This window comes from Myxine glutinosa, chromosome 10 (assembly GCF_964187855.1).
Source record: "Myxine glutinosa chromosome 10, kmMyxGlut1.1, whole genome shotgun sequence".
NCBI lineage: Eukaryota > Metazoa > Chordata > Myxini > Myxiniformes > Myxinidae > Myxine > Myxine glutinosa.
In genome coordinates this window covers 19,509,499-19,528,571 of record NC_136270.1, presented here as the reverse complement: position 1 = coordinate 19,528,571, position 19,073 = coordinate 19,509,499, and the positions used below count along the sequence as shown (strand labels likewise).

At 42.3% G+C, this 19,073-nt stretch overlaps 1 protein-coding gene across 2 annotated transcripts in view; it reads left to right on the top strand.

The window, feature by feature from the left end:
• The window catches only part of LOC137434386 (myc box-dependent-interacting protein 1), a 123,957-nt gene that overhangs the window by 23,610 nt on the left and 81,274 nt on the right, over positions 1-19,073 (top strand). For both annotated transcript variants that reach the window (XM_068127333.2, XM_068127332.2), the window contains exon 2: positions 7,972-8,052. In XM_068127333.2, coding sequence (XP_067983434.1) covers positions 7,972-8,052 — 81 coding nt within the window. The remainder of the gene's footprint in view (positions 1-7,971; positions 8,053-19,073) is intronic.

Sequence of the window (19,073 nt, the reverse complement as noted above, 5' to 3'; positions counted from 1 at the left end):
GGATGTTTCATTACAACCATTGGTTGGACAGCTGGCATGGCTCCACCCACAATTGGAATTTGAATACACCCCTGAAAAAATAAATCATACGTCCACCATTTTACCGCTCAGTTAGGCCCAATACATATTCAGAAGTGTTATATTCACAATCGACATGCGTTCCCCATAACTTTTTTCTTCAGCGTGAAAAAGCCTTGAATACTATTAAAAGACTATTAAAAGCATCATCAAATATCGAAAGGTTGCAGCCCATCGGTGGCACGGGTTTTTCTGAGGCACACAGTTTATGTAGGCCCCAGGCTTCAAGCCTTCCGACCTATAGGATCATTACTTCATGACCCAGTGAAATTTGAATCTATGCAAGCTACATAAACACGACGTATTATATATGCACATAAGCAATTACCATGTTTTGGCTTCATTACATAACCTGAGTTGTTTTTTCCCAAGGCATTGAGCAATCAAGCCAGCGTTCTGTGTCTATACACTGCCCGCGTTTTTTTTTTTATTGTTTCAGAAGTGAATGATTCTGTGCTTATACAACACCTGCATTTTTTCTTTTCGGGAGCAATTGAGGCTTTGGTTATACTCTGTATGTTTGTGCATTTCGCATTAATGCCTGAAGGACATCAAATAAATTCCACCTGATGTTTGAAATTTGTGCACCCGCCATTTTGATGACCTTTTCCCCTCGTATATTTGAAACTTGTGGAATATAAATCGCCTTGTTTGGACTTCCAAAAACCTTCAGTTTAGGAGTACGTTGGCAAAATTGAATGCCATTTGGGCCAATCAAATTTGCCACTAGCGCTCTCATGGCGGGGGAACTCGAGTACTTCTTATTTTTCTTCTTCTTCCTCCTCCAATAAACGGTTTCAATAAAGTCCGATGTTCCTTTTCTCAAGACTGTGTGGGGTGAGGTGTTAGTCATGTGTACTTTGTCCATGATCAATGCAACTTTTGAAAGGTAATTTCCATCCTTCTGAAGGACCAAAACGTACTTGAGCCCTGTCCTTTTATATGTAATACTAGGCAGCAATTTTGTAATCCTCCTTTCCATTGAAAGGACTCGTTCTCCTCCCTGTCCTTAAAAACTATATTGGCTGCATTTGCTGATAAGGACAAGAATAGACTATGATGTCTGATTTCATGTTGCTGTGTTTGAAGTAAACTGGAAATAACCACGATTTAACGCATGGTACAGTAAGTAGGCCTTACTGTTGTACCTGTGTGGAATGTCCAGAATGAGAATATTTATTGAAATTAACCAAATGGTGCAAGTCTGGCACGTCTGTCACATTGGTTTTGTAATAATGTAAGACGCACCCCACTCCCCCCCCCCCCCTCCCCAATTGGGATTTGTGCTATAAGGTAATTGTGCTTCACACGCTGTTCTCCTGTTGCTAAACTCTAGGCCTTGGTCATCATATTTCTTCCATTCCAATGCTACACATGAGTGGTCGTCAGACTCCACATGCTTCATCAAAACCACTAACTCTGCAGTTTTTTGCATACTGACGCTCCTGCTCTCACAAGAGGCTGATTAAGGTCAATTTGTAGAACTGAAGGATTTGACAGCGTGCTGCTGTCTTCATCGCAATGTGACAGAGTGTACCTGGAGCTTATGGGAAGGTCACTTCTGCATGCGGATTCAAAATTATAAATTAGCTTGGTGATAAAAAAAAATACGTTTTTGCCTCGAACATAAAAATTTTAAACGACTTGCAGTGAGATTTGCCATGAGCGTTGCAAAAATAGTTAATTTTCCATGTTGAAATTTCTTTTGACACAATTAGAATGGCAACTGTCTGTCTGTAACTTCCGCACTTCTGCTGATCTTTTTTACCCGTGCCAGAGGAGAGGGTATTGCATTCGAGTCCGTTTGTTACTTGGTTAAAAAAAAAAAATAGACAAGTACGTTGGTCTGTGATCTGTTGACAAGGTATGTGTGTTTGTTACCTCCGCCACCAAAGGTGCATGGAGGTTGTTTTCACCCCTGTCTGTTTGTCTGTCTGTCCGTTTGGGAACAAAATATCTCAAAAAGTTGGAGACGGATGTGGACGAAATTTGGCAGAGAGGGAGCGTATGTCACAAGGATGAAATGATGAAGATTAGAATTTGATTAGAATGATTTTTGATTAGAGATTACATTATAGAAGATTAGATTTTGGTGAAGATCCGGATTCGGATTCGGCTACTAGAATTTTTAAAGTGATTCTTCACCATTGGGAGATAGGGCCAAAAACGATACATAGCAGGATATCCCAAAAAGTTGTAGACGGATGTGGACGAAATTTGGTGGAGAGGTTGGGTGTCTGACAAGGAAGAATCGATTCGATTTTGGTGAAGATCTGAATATGGATTCGGATATGAGAATTTTTTTAAAGTGATTCTTCACAATGGAGTGATATGGCCAACCAGGCGGAGGTTTGCTCTCTACTGAGTGCCATTCTAGTTTGTTTGTGTTTTTGTTTGTCCGCTCACTTATACTTGCCTACAGATCACAATTTTAAACCGATCTTCCCGAAACTTCACCAAATGGTAGAGTTCGTGGTCCGACAAAGTCCTATTTGTTTTTGAGGTCAAAAGGTCAACATAGGCTAGGCCAGAGGTCAACCACTTTTTTCAAGTTTCTAAAATCCTCAATTTCATCCGATTGACTTGAAATTTGAATAGGATTTACACATCAGCTAACTGAATTCAACCACCAACTATTTTTGAGATCAACATAGGCCAAAAGGTCAACATAGGCCAAATTTCTAAAATTGTCAATTTTCATCTGATGAACTTAAAATTTGAAGACGATTTGCATATCAGGTCACAGAATTCAACCACCAATTATTTTTGAGGTCAAAAGGATGCTCTACCAAGTGCCAATTCTACTTTGTTCTCTTTTGCCAAGTGTTGCTCTATGAGTGATTTTTCATCTGTTCGTTTGTCTTTCTGTTTGTCCGCACAGAATAAATATGATTTATTCCTTCTTTAAGATAAATATGAGAATAAATATTGAATAAATATGATGATACAAATGATTTTCTCTGCAACCGTTGGTCCGATTGACAGGAAATTTTCACCATAGGTGCACCTCCTCCTGTAAAAGTTGTTAATGCGAGTTGTGACGTCACAGGTCATGTGGTGGTACGGGCGCCATATTGGAAAAACCGAAAGACTTTGCACCTCTATATATATGAGAGCACTGCATAGAAAAAATTGAGACATGGCTCATTGTAAAGAACTCTCCATGGGGAATAATATATGTATAATGATGATGCCATAGGTGCCTCCCTTATGACGTCATAATTCGACAAATACAAAACTTCATCCGATCAAGATGAAATTTATTGAGCGACATGTAGGGATAAATTGGTGTAGAAAAAAAAATGATGACGTTGTCGTTCACGTGGTACGGCCGCCATATTTGTTATAACAAAAAAGCCTTAAAAAACACTAAAAACACATCCGGGCGAGGGTCTGCAATCTCTGATTGTTCTTTCTTGTTGAACTTGTATGCAGCTTGTTCGCCCCTTGTGTCCTCCACCAATGTCACCTATTCTTGTTGTGTACCCACTACCTGTTGTTGGCCGTTTCTTGCTTTACGCTGTGTTCTTTCTCTTCTGTTCCGCTCTGTGTTCCAACTCTTCCACGAGTCTTGATTTTGTATTTATAAATAAGTAAAGTTCACGCCGCATTGGATTGTTTGTTCTTGTGAAAAGTCTGTTTTGTGATTCTTGCTCCCATGAAACATCAACGGAAGCCAACGAAAATATAATTGTGTTTACATTGACTAGTTTTCTCTGAAGATTTGGTTAACTGTGATTACCTCCAGGGATGCATCGTCCATGCTATACTCCGCACTAATGAACAGATTTCCTTTTTGTTGTTTTTTGGGTTCAGAGGAAAACACAAACAGGCAAACTCTTGTTAATTAAGATAGAGTTTAATTATTCCAGCTCTTACCCCTCCCAGCTATCCAATCCTAGCCAATCACATCCAGGCTTACTTAGATGTACATAATGTCTGTCTCAGCAGGTGGTTCTTTTGAATAGAGAAACATTCTGGATACATTGTTGAAATAAACTTCTCTTTGTCCATTTTTCTCTTTGTTAATAATCTTGGAAAGGATTCTGAGTGTGCTTCACATGGCAGACAATTCCCTACAAACAAGGGACAAATAGACAATAGATACTCAGACATTGCCAAACACTCAATGAGGTTACTTGGCTGAAACGTTTTGCAAAATACAAAACAAAAAAGATTTTGTTTTGTTTATGAAGTCTGGTTGAAGGAAGCGTGAGATGGCAGACAATAGACACTAATATACTGACAGTGGCACACACACAATAGGACAACAGGACAGAACAAGGTGATGTGCAATTCTGAGATCAGGGAAGGTAACTTGCAAATATATAGGGAGAGTTGGTGGGATTGGGGGTGGGGGGTTGTATATATAGTCGAGGCTCATAGAAGAGCTAGTACACTGAACGGATCAGGAAGTAACAGACAAAAAACAGGACGCACGACACACGTGCATAGGGTGGACAAGATGGACACAGATAATGCATGGGGTAGACAAGATGGACACAGAGGATGATGCATAGAGTGGACAAGATGGACACAGAGGACGCATAGAGTGGACAAGATGGACACAGAGGATGCATGGGGTGGACAAGATGGACACAGAGGATGATGCATAGAGTGGACAAGATGGACACAGAGGACGCATAGAGTGGACAAGATGGACACAGAGGACGCATGGGGTAGACAAGATGGACACAGAGGATGATGCATAGTGGACAAGATGGACACAGAGGACGCATAGAGTGGACAAGATGGACACAGAGGATGCATGGGGTGGACAAGATGGACACAGAAGGAAGCTCCAAGGAGGGAAAACTAGAAAATTGGAAGGACTTGGAATTTGGGTTAGGGTTAACGAGGGTAGAAAATATCACGGTTTAAGATTGGATCACAATTCAACAGAAAACCACACATTACTCAGAAAATTTGGATCTGGACGCATTTATTTCCTCAGACCATTCACATATCGTCACATCAAGTTGTTTATTATTGTCTTTTAGGTTTTGCTTCACTTGTATGCGATGCGGATACATTTTTAGTTCCTGTTTCAGAATTATTTGTGTACTTGATAAAGATAAGTTCAATTCTTGAGATCGACGACGCAGCCATTTCCTGGGGCTCCTCAAAACTCCTTCATGGACCGCTTCGATGTTTTCTCATGACCTCGTAGTCCTCGGGCGAAAAAGATGTGAAACCATTTTGATTTTATACTGTGTACTGTCCCTGGGACTTAAACCTATTTATCAATTTTAAAATATCAGACTTATCTGGGGCTAATCGGGTCTCGAAGTTCTTTCTGAATCATGTTGAGTCTGTTTAAATGACTGTGGCAAAGTAAGACTCCACAATAAAGATCCTTTGTTCAAATGTCCAAATTAATAATATGACTGATGTTTGCACTTTTTCCTCCAAATGATGCTTCAAAAAAAAACCTTCAATAAAAAGCATTGTATTGAATAATGCATGTGACCTGGAGGTACTGGATAGGGATAGAAAGATAGAGGAGTAGAGGAAACATACCTGAGGACAGATGGTAGGTAACGGAGTCCAGCAGCACCTCTCTATAATGAGTGAGCAGCAGATTCTGGTGCTTCTTTTGTGGAAGATGCCAAAGATTTTGAGAGCATCCAGGAGAGACAGGTGTGATGCAGGTGCTCCAGACTCTAGGAGAGAGCAGCACTGCACTGAGTTTTCGGGCAATGGCCTTGTAGGCTGCGAGATGTTTTGGTGTACCAAAGAATGTCTTAGCATGACAGAGGCTGGCTTTGGAGCCCAGTCTTGGAGTATGGTGGTCTGCTCAAAGAGGTCATAATTAATCGTTAGGCCCAGAAGTTAGAGAAACTAAACTTTTTCCAGTTGTTGATTGTGGAAATAGATACAGTTGTGGCCAAAAATATTGGCACCTTGCACTTTTTTCAATTAACTCACAATTTTCTTGAAAAACAAGTTGAAATTGCCAAAAGTATTTGGTCTCCACAATTCTTTATTTCACTGTTAATATTACAGAACCTTTGTTTTTGATTCAGAACTTAATATATCCTTTTAAATCAGCAAAGAAAAAGAAATGGCATTGCCAAAGTTATTGACACCCTCGACTTAATATTTGGTAGCACGGCCTTTGGACAAAATAACTGCAGTCAAGCACTTCCTGCAGCTATGAATGAGCTTCTTCCACCTCTCTACTGGCAGTTTGGCCCACTCTTCTTGTGCAAACTGCTCCAGTTCTCCCAGATTTGAAGGGTGCCTTCTCCCAACTGTTGTTTTCAGATCTCCCCACAGGTGTTCAATAGGATTTACATCTGGACTCATTGCTGGCCACTTCAGAACAGTCCAGCGTTTTGTCTTGAACCATTCTTGGGTGCTTTTTGAAGTGTGTTTGGGGTCATTGTCCTCCTGCAAGACCCATGACCTTCGACGGAGACCCAGCTTTCTGACACTGAGTTTAACATTGTGCTCCAAAATGCCTTGGTAATCTCCTGATTTCATGATGCCATGCACACATTAAAGGCACCTGTGCCAGGGACAGCACAGCAACCCCAAAACATCACTGAACATCCTCCATGTTTGACTGTAGGGAAGGTGTTCTTTTCTTTGAAGGCTTCATTTTGTTTTCTGTAAACATAGAGATGATGTGCTTTAACAAAAAGCTCTAATTTGGTCTCATCTGTCTCATCACAGGACATTCTCTCAGAAGGATTTTGGCTTTGTCAGGTGTGTTTTGTAAAACTCCATTCTGGCTTTCTTATGTCTCTCTCTCTCAGCAGTGGGGTCCTCCTGGGTCTCCTACCATATATCCCCCTTTCATTGAGTTGGTGACTGATGATGTGAGTTGAAACTGTCGTACCTTGTGTCTGAAGGTCAGCTTGAATCTCTTTGACAGTTGATCGAGGTGCTTTCTCCACCATTTGAACAATCCTTTGCTGCAATCTTTGATCAAGTTTTCTCTTGCGGTCACGTCCAGGGAGGTTGGCTACAGTGTCATGGGCCTTAAACTTCCTGATGACATTGCGTACGGTGGACATGAACATCAAGGTCTCTGGAGATGGACTTGTAGCCTTGAGATTGTCCATGCTTGGCTACAATCCTGTGTCTGACCTCCTCAGACAATTATCTGGTTTTCTTTCTTTTCTCCATGCTCATTGCGGTACACACAGTGACACAAAACAGCAGAATGACTCCTTTTCTGTCTTCCAACTGGTTGAATGAGTGATTTTTATGTTGCAGGCACCTGCAACCCACCACAGGTGAGTTCATTTCCAAAGTAAAGGAGAATCACCGGCTTGGAATCTAATTTGAACAACTTCTAAAAGGTGCCAATAATATTGTCCGGACCATTTTTGGATTTCTGTGTGGAATAAGAACAGATTTAGTATTTTTTTCAGTTTTTTGGTTTTGTTCCATTGCAAACCAAAGAAATACAGATGTGAATACCAAAATATTTTTTAATTTCAACAATTTTGTGGAAGAAATGGTGCATTCTTTGAAAAAGTGCAAGGGTGCCAATATTTTTGGCCACAACTGTAGGTTGGTTCATCTGATGGCCCTTCCATGAGATTTGCATAGATTTAAAGACCTGTTTCAAGTTACTAGAACTGAGACAGACGTACATGTTACACAGTCAAAACCCACACACATGAAATGGATGCAAAGGTACAAAATAATTGCATGTGAAGACTTGGAAGTGATTAACAATACGAGTAACAATCTGCAACAGTTAAACAAGACAAATCTCGAACAAAATCATTTGTTTTGGAAGTCGTTCTCTCGGAGAAGAAAGAAACATGTCCGTTTGAAGCCGAAACCAGGCACATGAGTTTAACTGTTTAAGTATATTGAAATTTACGGTGTTTCATAATGTAAGCATTATCTGATGTTGCTTTGTCTTTCATGCAGGTGTTGCAGAAGCTGGGAAAGGCGGATGAGACAAAGGATGAACAGTTTGAACAACTGATACTCAACTTCACCAAGCAGAATGTAGGGTCAGCAGTGTCCCTCCCTAACACATGCTTTACATATATATTGTTTCAAATTGGACATCAACATATTGTTCAATGATGAGAGGGTGGAGGGAGAGAGGACGTCAACAAAAATGGAATTGAGTAAAACAAGGGAACAACAAAGGAGAGGAGATGAACAGGGAGCGTAGGAGAGTCGAGGAAATGGTCAAGAGCGTCTGCTCCAATTCTAGTAGATCAGCTGTTTGAAATCTGACCAAGTTATAATAAAAACTTTAAATGGTATGTGCCACTTCCTGGCTGGATGCTCATTATTTGGAAATATATGGCTGGACAAATAACCATAAGTTGGCAATGCTAGTGCAGGTTCTGATAGGCCTAATGGCTTCCTCTTCTGTGGATGTTGCTTGTAAGGGAATGTGTACAGTGGCCTGCAAAAGTATTCACCCCCTACCAATAATGCCACATTTACATGAACGAGTACACCCGAACACGATGGGAGTGGCAGGAAGGGTCATTCCTCTTTGGGGTATATAGATTAGAGTCGATCTATGGTTGGGTCTCAAGAACATTGGGTGTGTGTTCATTTACCAAGTTTCTTGTGGAGAGATCGCCAAGTGGTTTAAGCATTCGAGCAAGCACTCTATTCAAAACCGTTAAGGAACGGCTGGCTTGGCAAGCGCAAGCTAGCTGCTTGGTAAATAAGCACACCCCGGCTTCCTCCCTTTCAGTTTCATGTTAAACAGCAGGAGCGAGTTTCAAAAGTTTGCTACTAAAAACACCACAGTAGCGACAGGAAGGGTCATATTATTTACCCAACCATTGTGGGGTATATAGAGCACAGTAGATCTTCGCTCAGTTCTGGAAGTAAAACTTACCTCACGAATGTCGGGATTCCTCCAAATTTATTTATTTAGTGTTGTAAACAGCATTAGTGACTGTTTAAAAAGCGAATCATATGTGTTTGTGGTTTATAATATTTTTACTTCTGGTTGAGGCTGTTTACAACTCGCGCCACTTCCTCGCGCCGGAGCTTGGAGCCACGTGTGGACGGTGGACAAGACGACGGACAGATACCACATTTCCCCACACGAGGTTTTGGACAACTGCTGGGCTCTTGGAAGCTGAAGGCCGCATTGGACCTGACGGTAGAGAATCGAAAGGAGGCCGTCTAATCTGCTCGCCTCACGCTTGTTGCGTTTTCGACGCGCGGCGTTCGACACCGCCATTTTGGACCACTTCCCGCATGAGTGGCTACCCCAGTTTCAACAGCCGCCAAGCTCCTGAAAGTACTCTTTGGGACGCCAAGCTAAGTGCCGGCTGAAGGGGTTTATTTTCATTTTATCTTTCCCTTGACGCCGAGGAGTTCTGGAAATCTCGCAAGATTGTGAAAGAAAACATCTGTCATTATTTACTTTTAACAATGCGTATAAAGCAAGTCGTATAAAGCATCGTGGCCTGGCGAAGCGTGCGGGTGGACGGAGGGCTTCCTCGCGCCGGAGCTTGGAGCCGCGTGTGGACGGTGGACAAGACGACGGACAGATACCACATTTCCCCACACGAGGTTTTGGACAACTGCTGGGCTCTTGGAAGCTGAAGGCCGCATTGGACTTGACGGTAGAGAATCGAAAGGAGGCCGTCTAATCTGCTCGCCTCACGCTTGTTGTGTTTTCGACGCGCGGCGTTCTACACCGCCATTTTGGACCACTTCCCGCATGAGTGGCTACCCCAGTTTCAACAGCCGCCAAGCTCCTGAAAGTACTCTTTGGGAAGCCAAGCTAAGTGCCGGCTGAAGGGGTTTATTTTCATTTTATCTTTCCCTTGACACCACCCCCCCCCCCACCCCCACTCCCCAGAATTTCCATGTTTTAAACGTTTCCCGGTGTGTACCCTGGATAAGAATAGGTACACCGTATCCCTGCGTGTCGTAAGAGACGACTAAGAGGGTTGGCGTCAGGAAGGGCATCCGGCCATAAAAACATTGCCTCAAAAAAAAAAGGGAACCATGACAATTACAACTACATATGGGCAGGGTACAGCCCGAAGTGGAGATCGGTTTCTGAGGTTTGGGACATGGAATGTAGGGACAATGACAGGGAGATCAGGAGAAGTGGTGGAAGTATTGGTCAGAAGAAGAGTGGACATATGTTGTGTGCAAGAGACGAGATGGAAGGGAAGTGGTGTGAGAATGGTGAAGGGTAGGCAGGGACAGAAATACAAGTTTGTGTGGCAAGGCTGCCCGGAGGGCGTGAATGGTGTTGGTGTCCTGTTTTCTGAGGAGTTTGTAGACAGTGTGGTGAGTGTGACTAGAGTGAGTGATAGGTTGATGATGGTGAAAATGATGATTGGAAAGCTCTTGGTGAACGTCATCTCGGGATATGCTCCGCAGGTTGGTCGAAGTGATGAAGAAAAGGACACGTTCTGGTGTGCGATAGAGAAGCTGATGGAAAACGTGAAAGATGAGGAAGTTGTTGTGGTAGGAGGAGACCTAAATGGACATGTGGGAAGGAGTATGGATGGTTTTGACGGAGTTCATGGGGGTTACGGATATGGTGTGAGAAATGGAGAAGGTGAAAGGATTTTGGAGTTTGCTGATGGAGCTGATTTGTTGATTTGTAATACTCAGTTCCAGAAAGAGGATAATAAGCTTGTTACATACACGTCAGGTGGGTCGACGACAACCGTTGACTACCTGATGGTGCGTAGGCGAGATAGGGGGCACCTCCGGGACACAAAGGTGATCCCGGGGGAGGAGGCTGTTTCACAGCACCACTTGGTTGTCTGCGACGTAAGGGTGAAAGGTGCGAGGAGAGCTCGGCGGGTGAAGTACCAACCGAGAATGAAGGTGTGGAGGTTGAAAGAGGTGACAGTAAGGGAGGCATTAAAAGAGAGGCTGAGTAGGGTCGAGGATGATGTGGTTGAGCTTGAAAGTGGTTGGATGTCAATGAAAGCTCGTCTGTTGGGAGCCGTTGGTGAGGTATGTGGATGGACAAAAGGACCACCGAGGCACTCGGAAACATGGTGGTGGGATGATGAAGTTGGAAAGAGGATTGACGTGAAGAGGAAGAAGTTCAAGGAGTGGCAGAAGGCGAAGGGTACGGGAGCAGAAACAGCAGAGCATGAAAGTTATAAGGCAGCCAGGAAGGCTGCAAAGAAAGAGGTAGCAAAGGCGCAGGAGGCATGTAGGAAAATGTTCGGAGAACGCTTGGATTCGGAAGAGGGTCAGAAAGCAGTATTCAGGATTGCAAAGCAGATAGCGAAAGAGAGGTGTGATGTGATGGGGGTGAGTTGCTTGAAGGATGAAGTGGGACAAATCGTTGTCGACCCAGATGGAATTAAAGGAAGATGGAAAAGATATATGGAAATGCTGTTGAATACAGAGAATGAATGGGATGGCAACATAGAGAGTAACCCTGTTTTAGGACCGGCAGAGAAGATAACTGAGAAGGAAGTTGAGGAAGCGATAAAAGCAATGAAGGGTAGAAAAGCGGGAGGGCCGACGGGAGTTGTGGGAGATATGTTGAAGGCAGCAGGAAGTTGGGGTGTGAAGAGAATGACAGAGATCTGTAATCTGGTGGTGAAAGAAGGCCGCATTCCAGTGGATTGGGAACTGAGTACCCTCGTCCCTCTATACAAGGGGAAAGGTGACCCTCTGGAGTGTGGCTCGTACCGAGCGATAAAGTTATTGGAGCATGGAATGAAGGTATTGGAAAGGGTGTTGGAGAGGAGGATAAGGAAGAAAGTGAAGATCGACGAAATGCAGTTTGGATTCATGCCAGGAAGAGGAACGACAGACGCGCTTTTCATTGTGAGGCAGTTGCAGGAGAAGTACATGGAGAAGAGGAAGAAGTTGTTTCTTGGGTTTGTTGATCTGGAGAAAGCATTCGATAGGGTACCACGCAAAGTATTGACATGGGCATTGAGGAAGTTAGGAGTGGAGGAATGGTTGATCAGAGTAGTGATGGCAATGTACAAAAGAGCGCGCACAGCTGTAAGGACGAAGGACGGGAACAGTGGTGAGTTTGAGGTGAAGGTGGGAGTGCATCAGGGGTCGGTACTAAGTCCATTACTATTTGTAGCTGTGATGGAGGTGCTGGCTCAGAACGTAAAGGAGGGTTTACCGTGGGAGTTGTTGTATGCAGATGATCTGGTGTTGATTGCGGAAAGTATGGATGGACTGAAGGAAAAGATGACCACGTGGAAGGAATGTATGGAGACAAAAGGTCTGAAGGTGAATATCGGAAAGATGAAGGTGATGGCAAGTGGTAAAGCATGTGGTGAGGTGGAAAGAACTGGGAAGTGGCCCTGTGCTGTGTGTAGGAAGGGTGTCGGAGTGAACTCCATTCAATGTACAATGTGCGCTGAGTGGGTTCATCAAAAATGTAGTGGTCTGAGAGTGTCATTAACCAGTGTGGCAGCTACATTCAAATGTAAGGTGTGCACAGAGGGAGCTGCAGATGGAGGAAATGTTGAGTTGGATCTTGGAGATGGCGTGAAGCTGGAAGGTGTGAAAACATTTTGCTACCTCGGAGACATGCTGAATGGAGAAGGTGGATCAGACTCGGCAACGGTTGCTCGAGTGAGATGTGCATGGAAGAAGTTTCGGGAACTGGGTGGCGTGCTGATGATGAGGGGAGTGTCGTTGAAGCTGAAGGGAAAGGTGTATGCTGCATGTGTGAGAAGTGTTATGATTTATGGGAGCGAGACATGGGTAATAAACGTAGAGCAGCAACGAAGGTTGGAAAGGGTGGAAATGCGAATGGTTCGGTGGATGTGTGGAGTATCGTTGAGAGAGAGGAAGACAAATGATGAATTGCGAAAGATGATGGGAATAGAGCCTGTGATTGATGCTGTGAAGAGGAACAGGTTGAGATGGTTTGGTCATGTGTTGAGGAAGGATGAAAGTGACTGGTTGAGAAGAGTGATGGAAATGAATGTAGAAGGAAGCAGAGGACGGGGAAGACCGAAAAAGACTTGGCTAAAGATGGTGGAAGAAGAAATGCGGGCAAGGGGGTTAACAAGGAGAGATGCAGAAAATAGGGCAAAATGGAGAAGATTGTCATGGGGACCGCAAGGCTAACCCCCGCTCTAGCAGGGAAAATGGCCTTTAAAATGCATGTTGTTGTTGTTGTTGTTGAGGCTGTTGGGCCGTTGCTCCCAGGAAAATGCCATGATAAGCTATTTATAAACATTGACTCGACGTTTGTTCAAGGAGGAAAAACACCTTGGGGAGGTGGGATATTATTGGTATTAATATTGTTTTGTAATAGCCGGCGAAGCCGGTGTTGTGAATGAACGCGTACGTATTATCGTTAGTTTTGTTATCCGAAACTGCCTTGGAAAAACGCCACGATAAAGCTAACTTAATATGGTTATACACCTCAACACGCAAACCATTGATGGCAATGGCGGGGAAAACCCACTCAGTGGAGAAAACCCCCCTTGGGGAGGGGGACAAATGAATGCGCTACAACCTTCATTATGTAACCCTTGGTCATCTTGTCAAAAACCAGATTATGCTGGATCCTTTGGCTTGAGAATTTCGAAGCTTTGACGCACCAAATCGCTCAATGGAGGCCGCCATCTTGCGGATGCGGAAGTATGCATAACAAATTGCAAAAAGTTCAATAGGAGTTTGTTTCACCCGTCTTTGTTTGATTCACAATCTGATGCACCTCTAATTTGTAATTAAAATACTTTAAGACCAACCTCGGCCTGCACGGGCCTGGTTATCTTCAACGAAAATCGTCACCAAACACCGGAACCAATGAGATTCGAGCATTTGAAAAAATATTTCAAAAAAGCTTATTACGCGTTTAGGAGGGTGAAAACGGTGTCAAATATTCTAAAATTGACGAAGAATTATTTTTTTAGAAATCTTGCGGCCGTAGGGGATAGTTTTTCACGGCCGGAAATATCCGAAGTTGAGATGGAATTCACCGAATTAATCAAGAAATAAATTTTATCAATTTTAATCTCATCCAGAATGCAAATGGTGTCATTTTAGGTCTGAATTTGCGAAATTTTGTGAGCTGACCAATCAGCGATCAGCTTAGGTCAGCCAATCAGCACCATCGACACGGTTTGATTAACGACAGTCACACATTGCCGTTGAAACGGCGCTATCGTCTGATCTGTCGGCACTGATCTTACTGCAAGCTAACTTCTTCTGGTGGAGGAAGTCGCAGTGCCCGGAGAGAACCAGTCCTGACAGCGACTGAAGTTAGAAGACTACACACATACTGTGAAAACGTATATTAAGCCCAGTTAAAATTTCTTAAAATAGGCCCGAAGCTAGCACATCGTATAGTTACTTCTTTAAGCTTCTTGTGACATTTATTGTATGTAGGTATTGGGGAGGACTGTCTGCTCTTCTCTTTTACCAAGTCTTACCAAGTACGGTACCTACTACACCTACCTACTACCTAACCTACTGATGCCATAGTGATGGGTAAAATAGTGGCAAGAGGCTTTGGCTTCGCCGGCTCATTGCGGCTTTGCAGTCGGGTACTAGTAACATTAATACTAGTATTAATACATTAATACTAGTACCCGACTGCAAAGCCGCAATGAGCCGGCGAAGCCAAAGCCTCTTGCCACTATTTTACCCATCACTATGGCACCAGTAGGTTAGGTAGTTGGTAGTAGGTAGGTGTAGTAGGTACCGTACCTAGTTCAAGATGACACCATTTGCATTCTGGGTGAGATTAAAATTTATAAAATTTCCTTCTTGATTAATTCGGTGAATTCCGTCTCAACTTCCGATATTTCCGGCCGTGAAAAACTATCCCCTACGGCCGCGAGATTTCTAAAAAATAATTCTTCATCAATTTTAGAATATTTGACGCCGTTTTCAGCGTCCGAAATGTGGTAATAAGCTTTTTTGAAATATTTTTTCAAATGCTCGAATCTCATTGGTTCCGGTAATTGGTGACGATTTTCGTTGAAGATAACCAGGGTCCGTGTGGGCCTGGGGAACGAGGTTGGTCTTAAAGTATTTTAATTACAAATTAGAGGTGCATAAGATGGTGAATCAAACAAAGATGGGTGAAACAAACTCCTATTGAACTTTTTCGCAATTTTTTTATGCATACTTCCGCATCCGGAAGATGGCGGCCTCCATTGAGTGATTTGATTTTTGAAATATTTTTTCAAATGCTCGAATCTCATTGGTTCCGGTGTTTGGTGACGATTTTCGTTGAAGATAACAAGGAACCAATAACCGAAACCAATAACCCAATAACCGAATAACCGAAAGATAACCGAAAATTGTCACCAAACACCGGAACCAATGAGATTCTAGCATTTGAAAAAATATTTCGAAAACCAAATCACTCAATGGAGGCCGTCATCTTCCGGATGCGGAAGTATGCATAAAAAAATTGCCAAAAAGTTCAATAGGAGTTTGTTTCACCCGTCTTTGTTTGATTCACCATCATATGCACCTCTATTTTGTAATTAAAATACTTTAAGACCAACCTCGTTCCCAGGGCCCACAGGGGCCCTGGTTATCTTCAACGAAAATCGTCACTAAACACCAGAACCAATGAGATTCGAGCATTTGAAAAAATATTTCAAAAAAGCTTATTGCGGGCCGAGGTTTTTCTTAAAGTATTTTAATTACAAATTAGAGGTGCATAAGATTGTGAATCAAAAAAAGACGGGTGAAACAAACTCTTATTGAACTTTTTTCAATTTGTTATGCATACTTCCGCATCCGCAAGATGGCGGCCTCCATTGAGCGATTTGGTGCGTCAAAGCTTCGAAATTCTCAAGGGATCCAGCAAAATCTGGCTTTTCAACATAAAACGTACGCGTTCATTCACAACACCGGCTTCGCCAGCTATTATGCTATTATCGTTAGTTTTGTTATTTGAAGCGGCTTTGGAAAAACGCCATGATGAAGCTAACTTAACATGGATATACACCTCAACATGCAACCCCATTGATGGCAATGGTGGGGAAAACCCCCTTCGTGGAGAAAACCCCCTTGGGGAGGGAGGTGCATGGATGCACTACAACCTTCATTCTGTGACCCTTCGGCATCCTGTCACTTTGGTTGAGAATGAATAAGTAATGACGGAATGTATCGCGGTCAAAAAATAATCAGACAGACAGACAGACATCAAATTGTGTATTTTCGTATGATTACGAATTTTGTAGAAACAATTTTTTTCCAAATGAACTTTTTTATTCAGAACTGAAGAAGTCAAACTAAACACTTTTATAGTTGAAGGAGGGCGCATGTCAGGAATACCTGCAAAAAACATGTACAAATCAAAATTCACTGGTTGGAAAAGTATTCAGCCCCTTCGGTCAGTACTTGGTGGAAACACCTTTTGCAGAAATGACTTCTACGATTCTTTTCACAGTGAGATGGTGAAATCTTTACCCATTCTTCACATGAAAATTGCTGTACTTTTGCCAAGTTTGATAGGGATTGTCGATCGACTGCAATGTTCAAGTCTCGCCATAAATGATCAATTGGGTTCAAGTCAGGAATTTGACTGGGCCGCTCAAGAACATTTATTTTCTTCTTATTCAGCCACTCCAGTGTGACTTTAGCTTTGTGCTTCGGATCATTGTTCTGCTGAAATGTGAATCTCCTACCCAGTTTCAGATTCATGGCTGACTCAAGCAGGTTTCATCAAGGATTCTCTAGTACTTTGCACCATCCATTGTCCCTTCTACCCTGATAAGCTTGCCAGTCCCTGCTGATGAAAAGCAGCCCCATAACATGATGCTGCCACCACCATGCTTGACAGTGGGGATGGTGATGACTGGGTAATGTACAGTGTTGGGCTTGCGCCTGACGTAACACACTGAATTTAGACCAAAAAGTTCAATTTTTGTCTCGTCTGTCCACAAAACGTTTCTCCACTTGCCTGCAGTATAATCAAGATGCTTTTTCCCAAACTCCATATGAGCTTTTAGATGTGTCTTTTTCAGTAATATAATAGGTTCTTTCTTGCCACCTATCCATATAGCCCAGCTTTGTGAAGGGAACGAGATATTGTTGATTGATAAACGATGACCCCCATCTTGGATGTAGAGCCTTGTGGATCTTTCATAGTCATTGATCGATTTACAGTGATATCCTGAACCATTTTCCTGTTTGTCCAGCTTCTGAGCTTGGATGGGTGACCTCATCTGGGTAGAGTCTGGGTGGTATACTGGTATATGTCTACGAGTTATTAATGATTAATTTCTCCCTACTCAAAGGGATAATGAGCAACTTTGAAAATTTCTTATAACCCTCTCCTGAAATGTGCTTCTCCACCACTTTAAGTCTGACTTCTTTGCTCATCGGTCTTCATGTTTGCCTTGTTGTTTGACCAAGTGAGTTGCACTTTAAAACTCCTTAGACAAGTGGGGACATTATTTTTTAAGTTAAACCACTGATTATGTGCAGGTAAATTATATTACACTTATTTTGTAACCTTTCAAACATAATTTGCTCCTGAAGTGATTATGGTTTAATTAGGCAAAGCGTTTGAATACTTATGCAACTGAGTTTATTTTTGAATACTTAATTTAAATAGCGAATTTTGGTTTGAATACTTATTCACGTTTTATCTGCGTTTTTACACACTTTTATTTAACTTCATCTGAACTTTGTTTGTTTGTCCCGTTTCAAATCTTTGGAGCCGTTCGTTTTCTATGTTCCATACGTCCTATAGAGCTGAAATGTGGCCCACGGTCCTCTTTTCTGGTACATTTTCATTTATCAAAATTTGATTTTTAAAAATAATAATAATAAATAGATTTAAAACTTTTTTTAAATAAATAAAAGTGTGTAGCCCCAAAACATGTTTTTTCGTTTACTTGTTGCATTTATCACTTTGGAGTAGTTTGTGAAAACTTTATATGTTAAGTTTGATTTGAAAGCATCAGGAAATAATGTCAGGGGCATCAAAATGTGAACTTTGGAGGGGATGAATACTTTTGCAGGCCACTGTATTTTTATGCCTCCGCCGACGAAGTTGCCAGAGGCATTATGTTTTTAGATTGTCCGTCCAGCTGTCTGTCTGTCCGTGCGTCCTTCCATCTGTGTGTCCTTCCGTCTGTGCATCCGTCCGTCCGTGATAGGTTTTCGTTACCGCAATAACTTAAGAACGGCTGAAGGGATCTAAGTCAAACTTGGTGCAGGTATGTATACTGAGGTAAAGATGAATTGATTAGATTTTGGTGTCACGAGGTTAAAGTTCAAAGGTCAGAGGTCGAGGTCATGTTCGGTGAAATACCTTTTACCACGATAACTTGTGAACCAGTGATGGGATTCTGACCAAAGTTGCTACATATATGTATTAATATGTAAAGATTAACTGATTAGATATTGGGGTCATGAGGTCAAAGGTCAATGTCTGTAATAGGTTTTAGCATTATACTGTATGTTATATTATTATGTATGTACTGTAATATTACATCATTATACTGTATGTATAATGATGTAATAATATGGGCGGTTTTATTTAGGGAGTGGGAATGCTTGCAAAAATGGTGAGGAGAGGGGAGAGAGGTAGGGGGGAAGTGTTTATTTGATATGTAGCAGTGTACCACCCACCTTTTTCATCTATCGTCTCAGTCTCTGCACTCTGCAGTCCTAAATATTTCTCTTCACTTGTCATTTTTAAAATGCTCTCACCTTGTAATCACAAATGCACTGTCAGTGTATATTGTGTTCCACGAAAGTAACAACAAGGTAACCATTGAACCAACATTTTACACATTATACAGACAACTCGCTGTGTGCTGGTGCTGTCTCATCATTCCACTTCTCACCTCTCTGTGCATCTGTCGACGCATTCGCTACATCCACTTAATGTTCAAAGATGTTCTCAGGATGATGAATTCGTGCACAATCACTGCCAAACTCAATTCCTGTTAAACTTGCCAACGTTTGATGGGATTGAATCGCAGTCATGCAATGTTGAGTACAAAGATGGGACACAACATCTTGAGCACTAAGTGCAACAATGTCAAGTAATGAATCATTGCCAGAACCGTTTCAACTTATTTCATGCTGTTATTAATTAATTG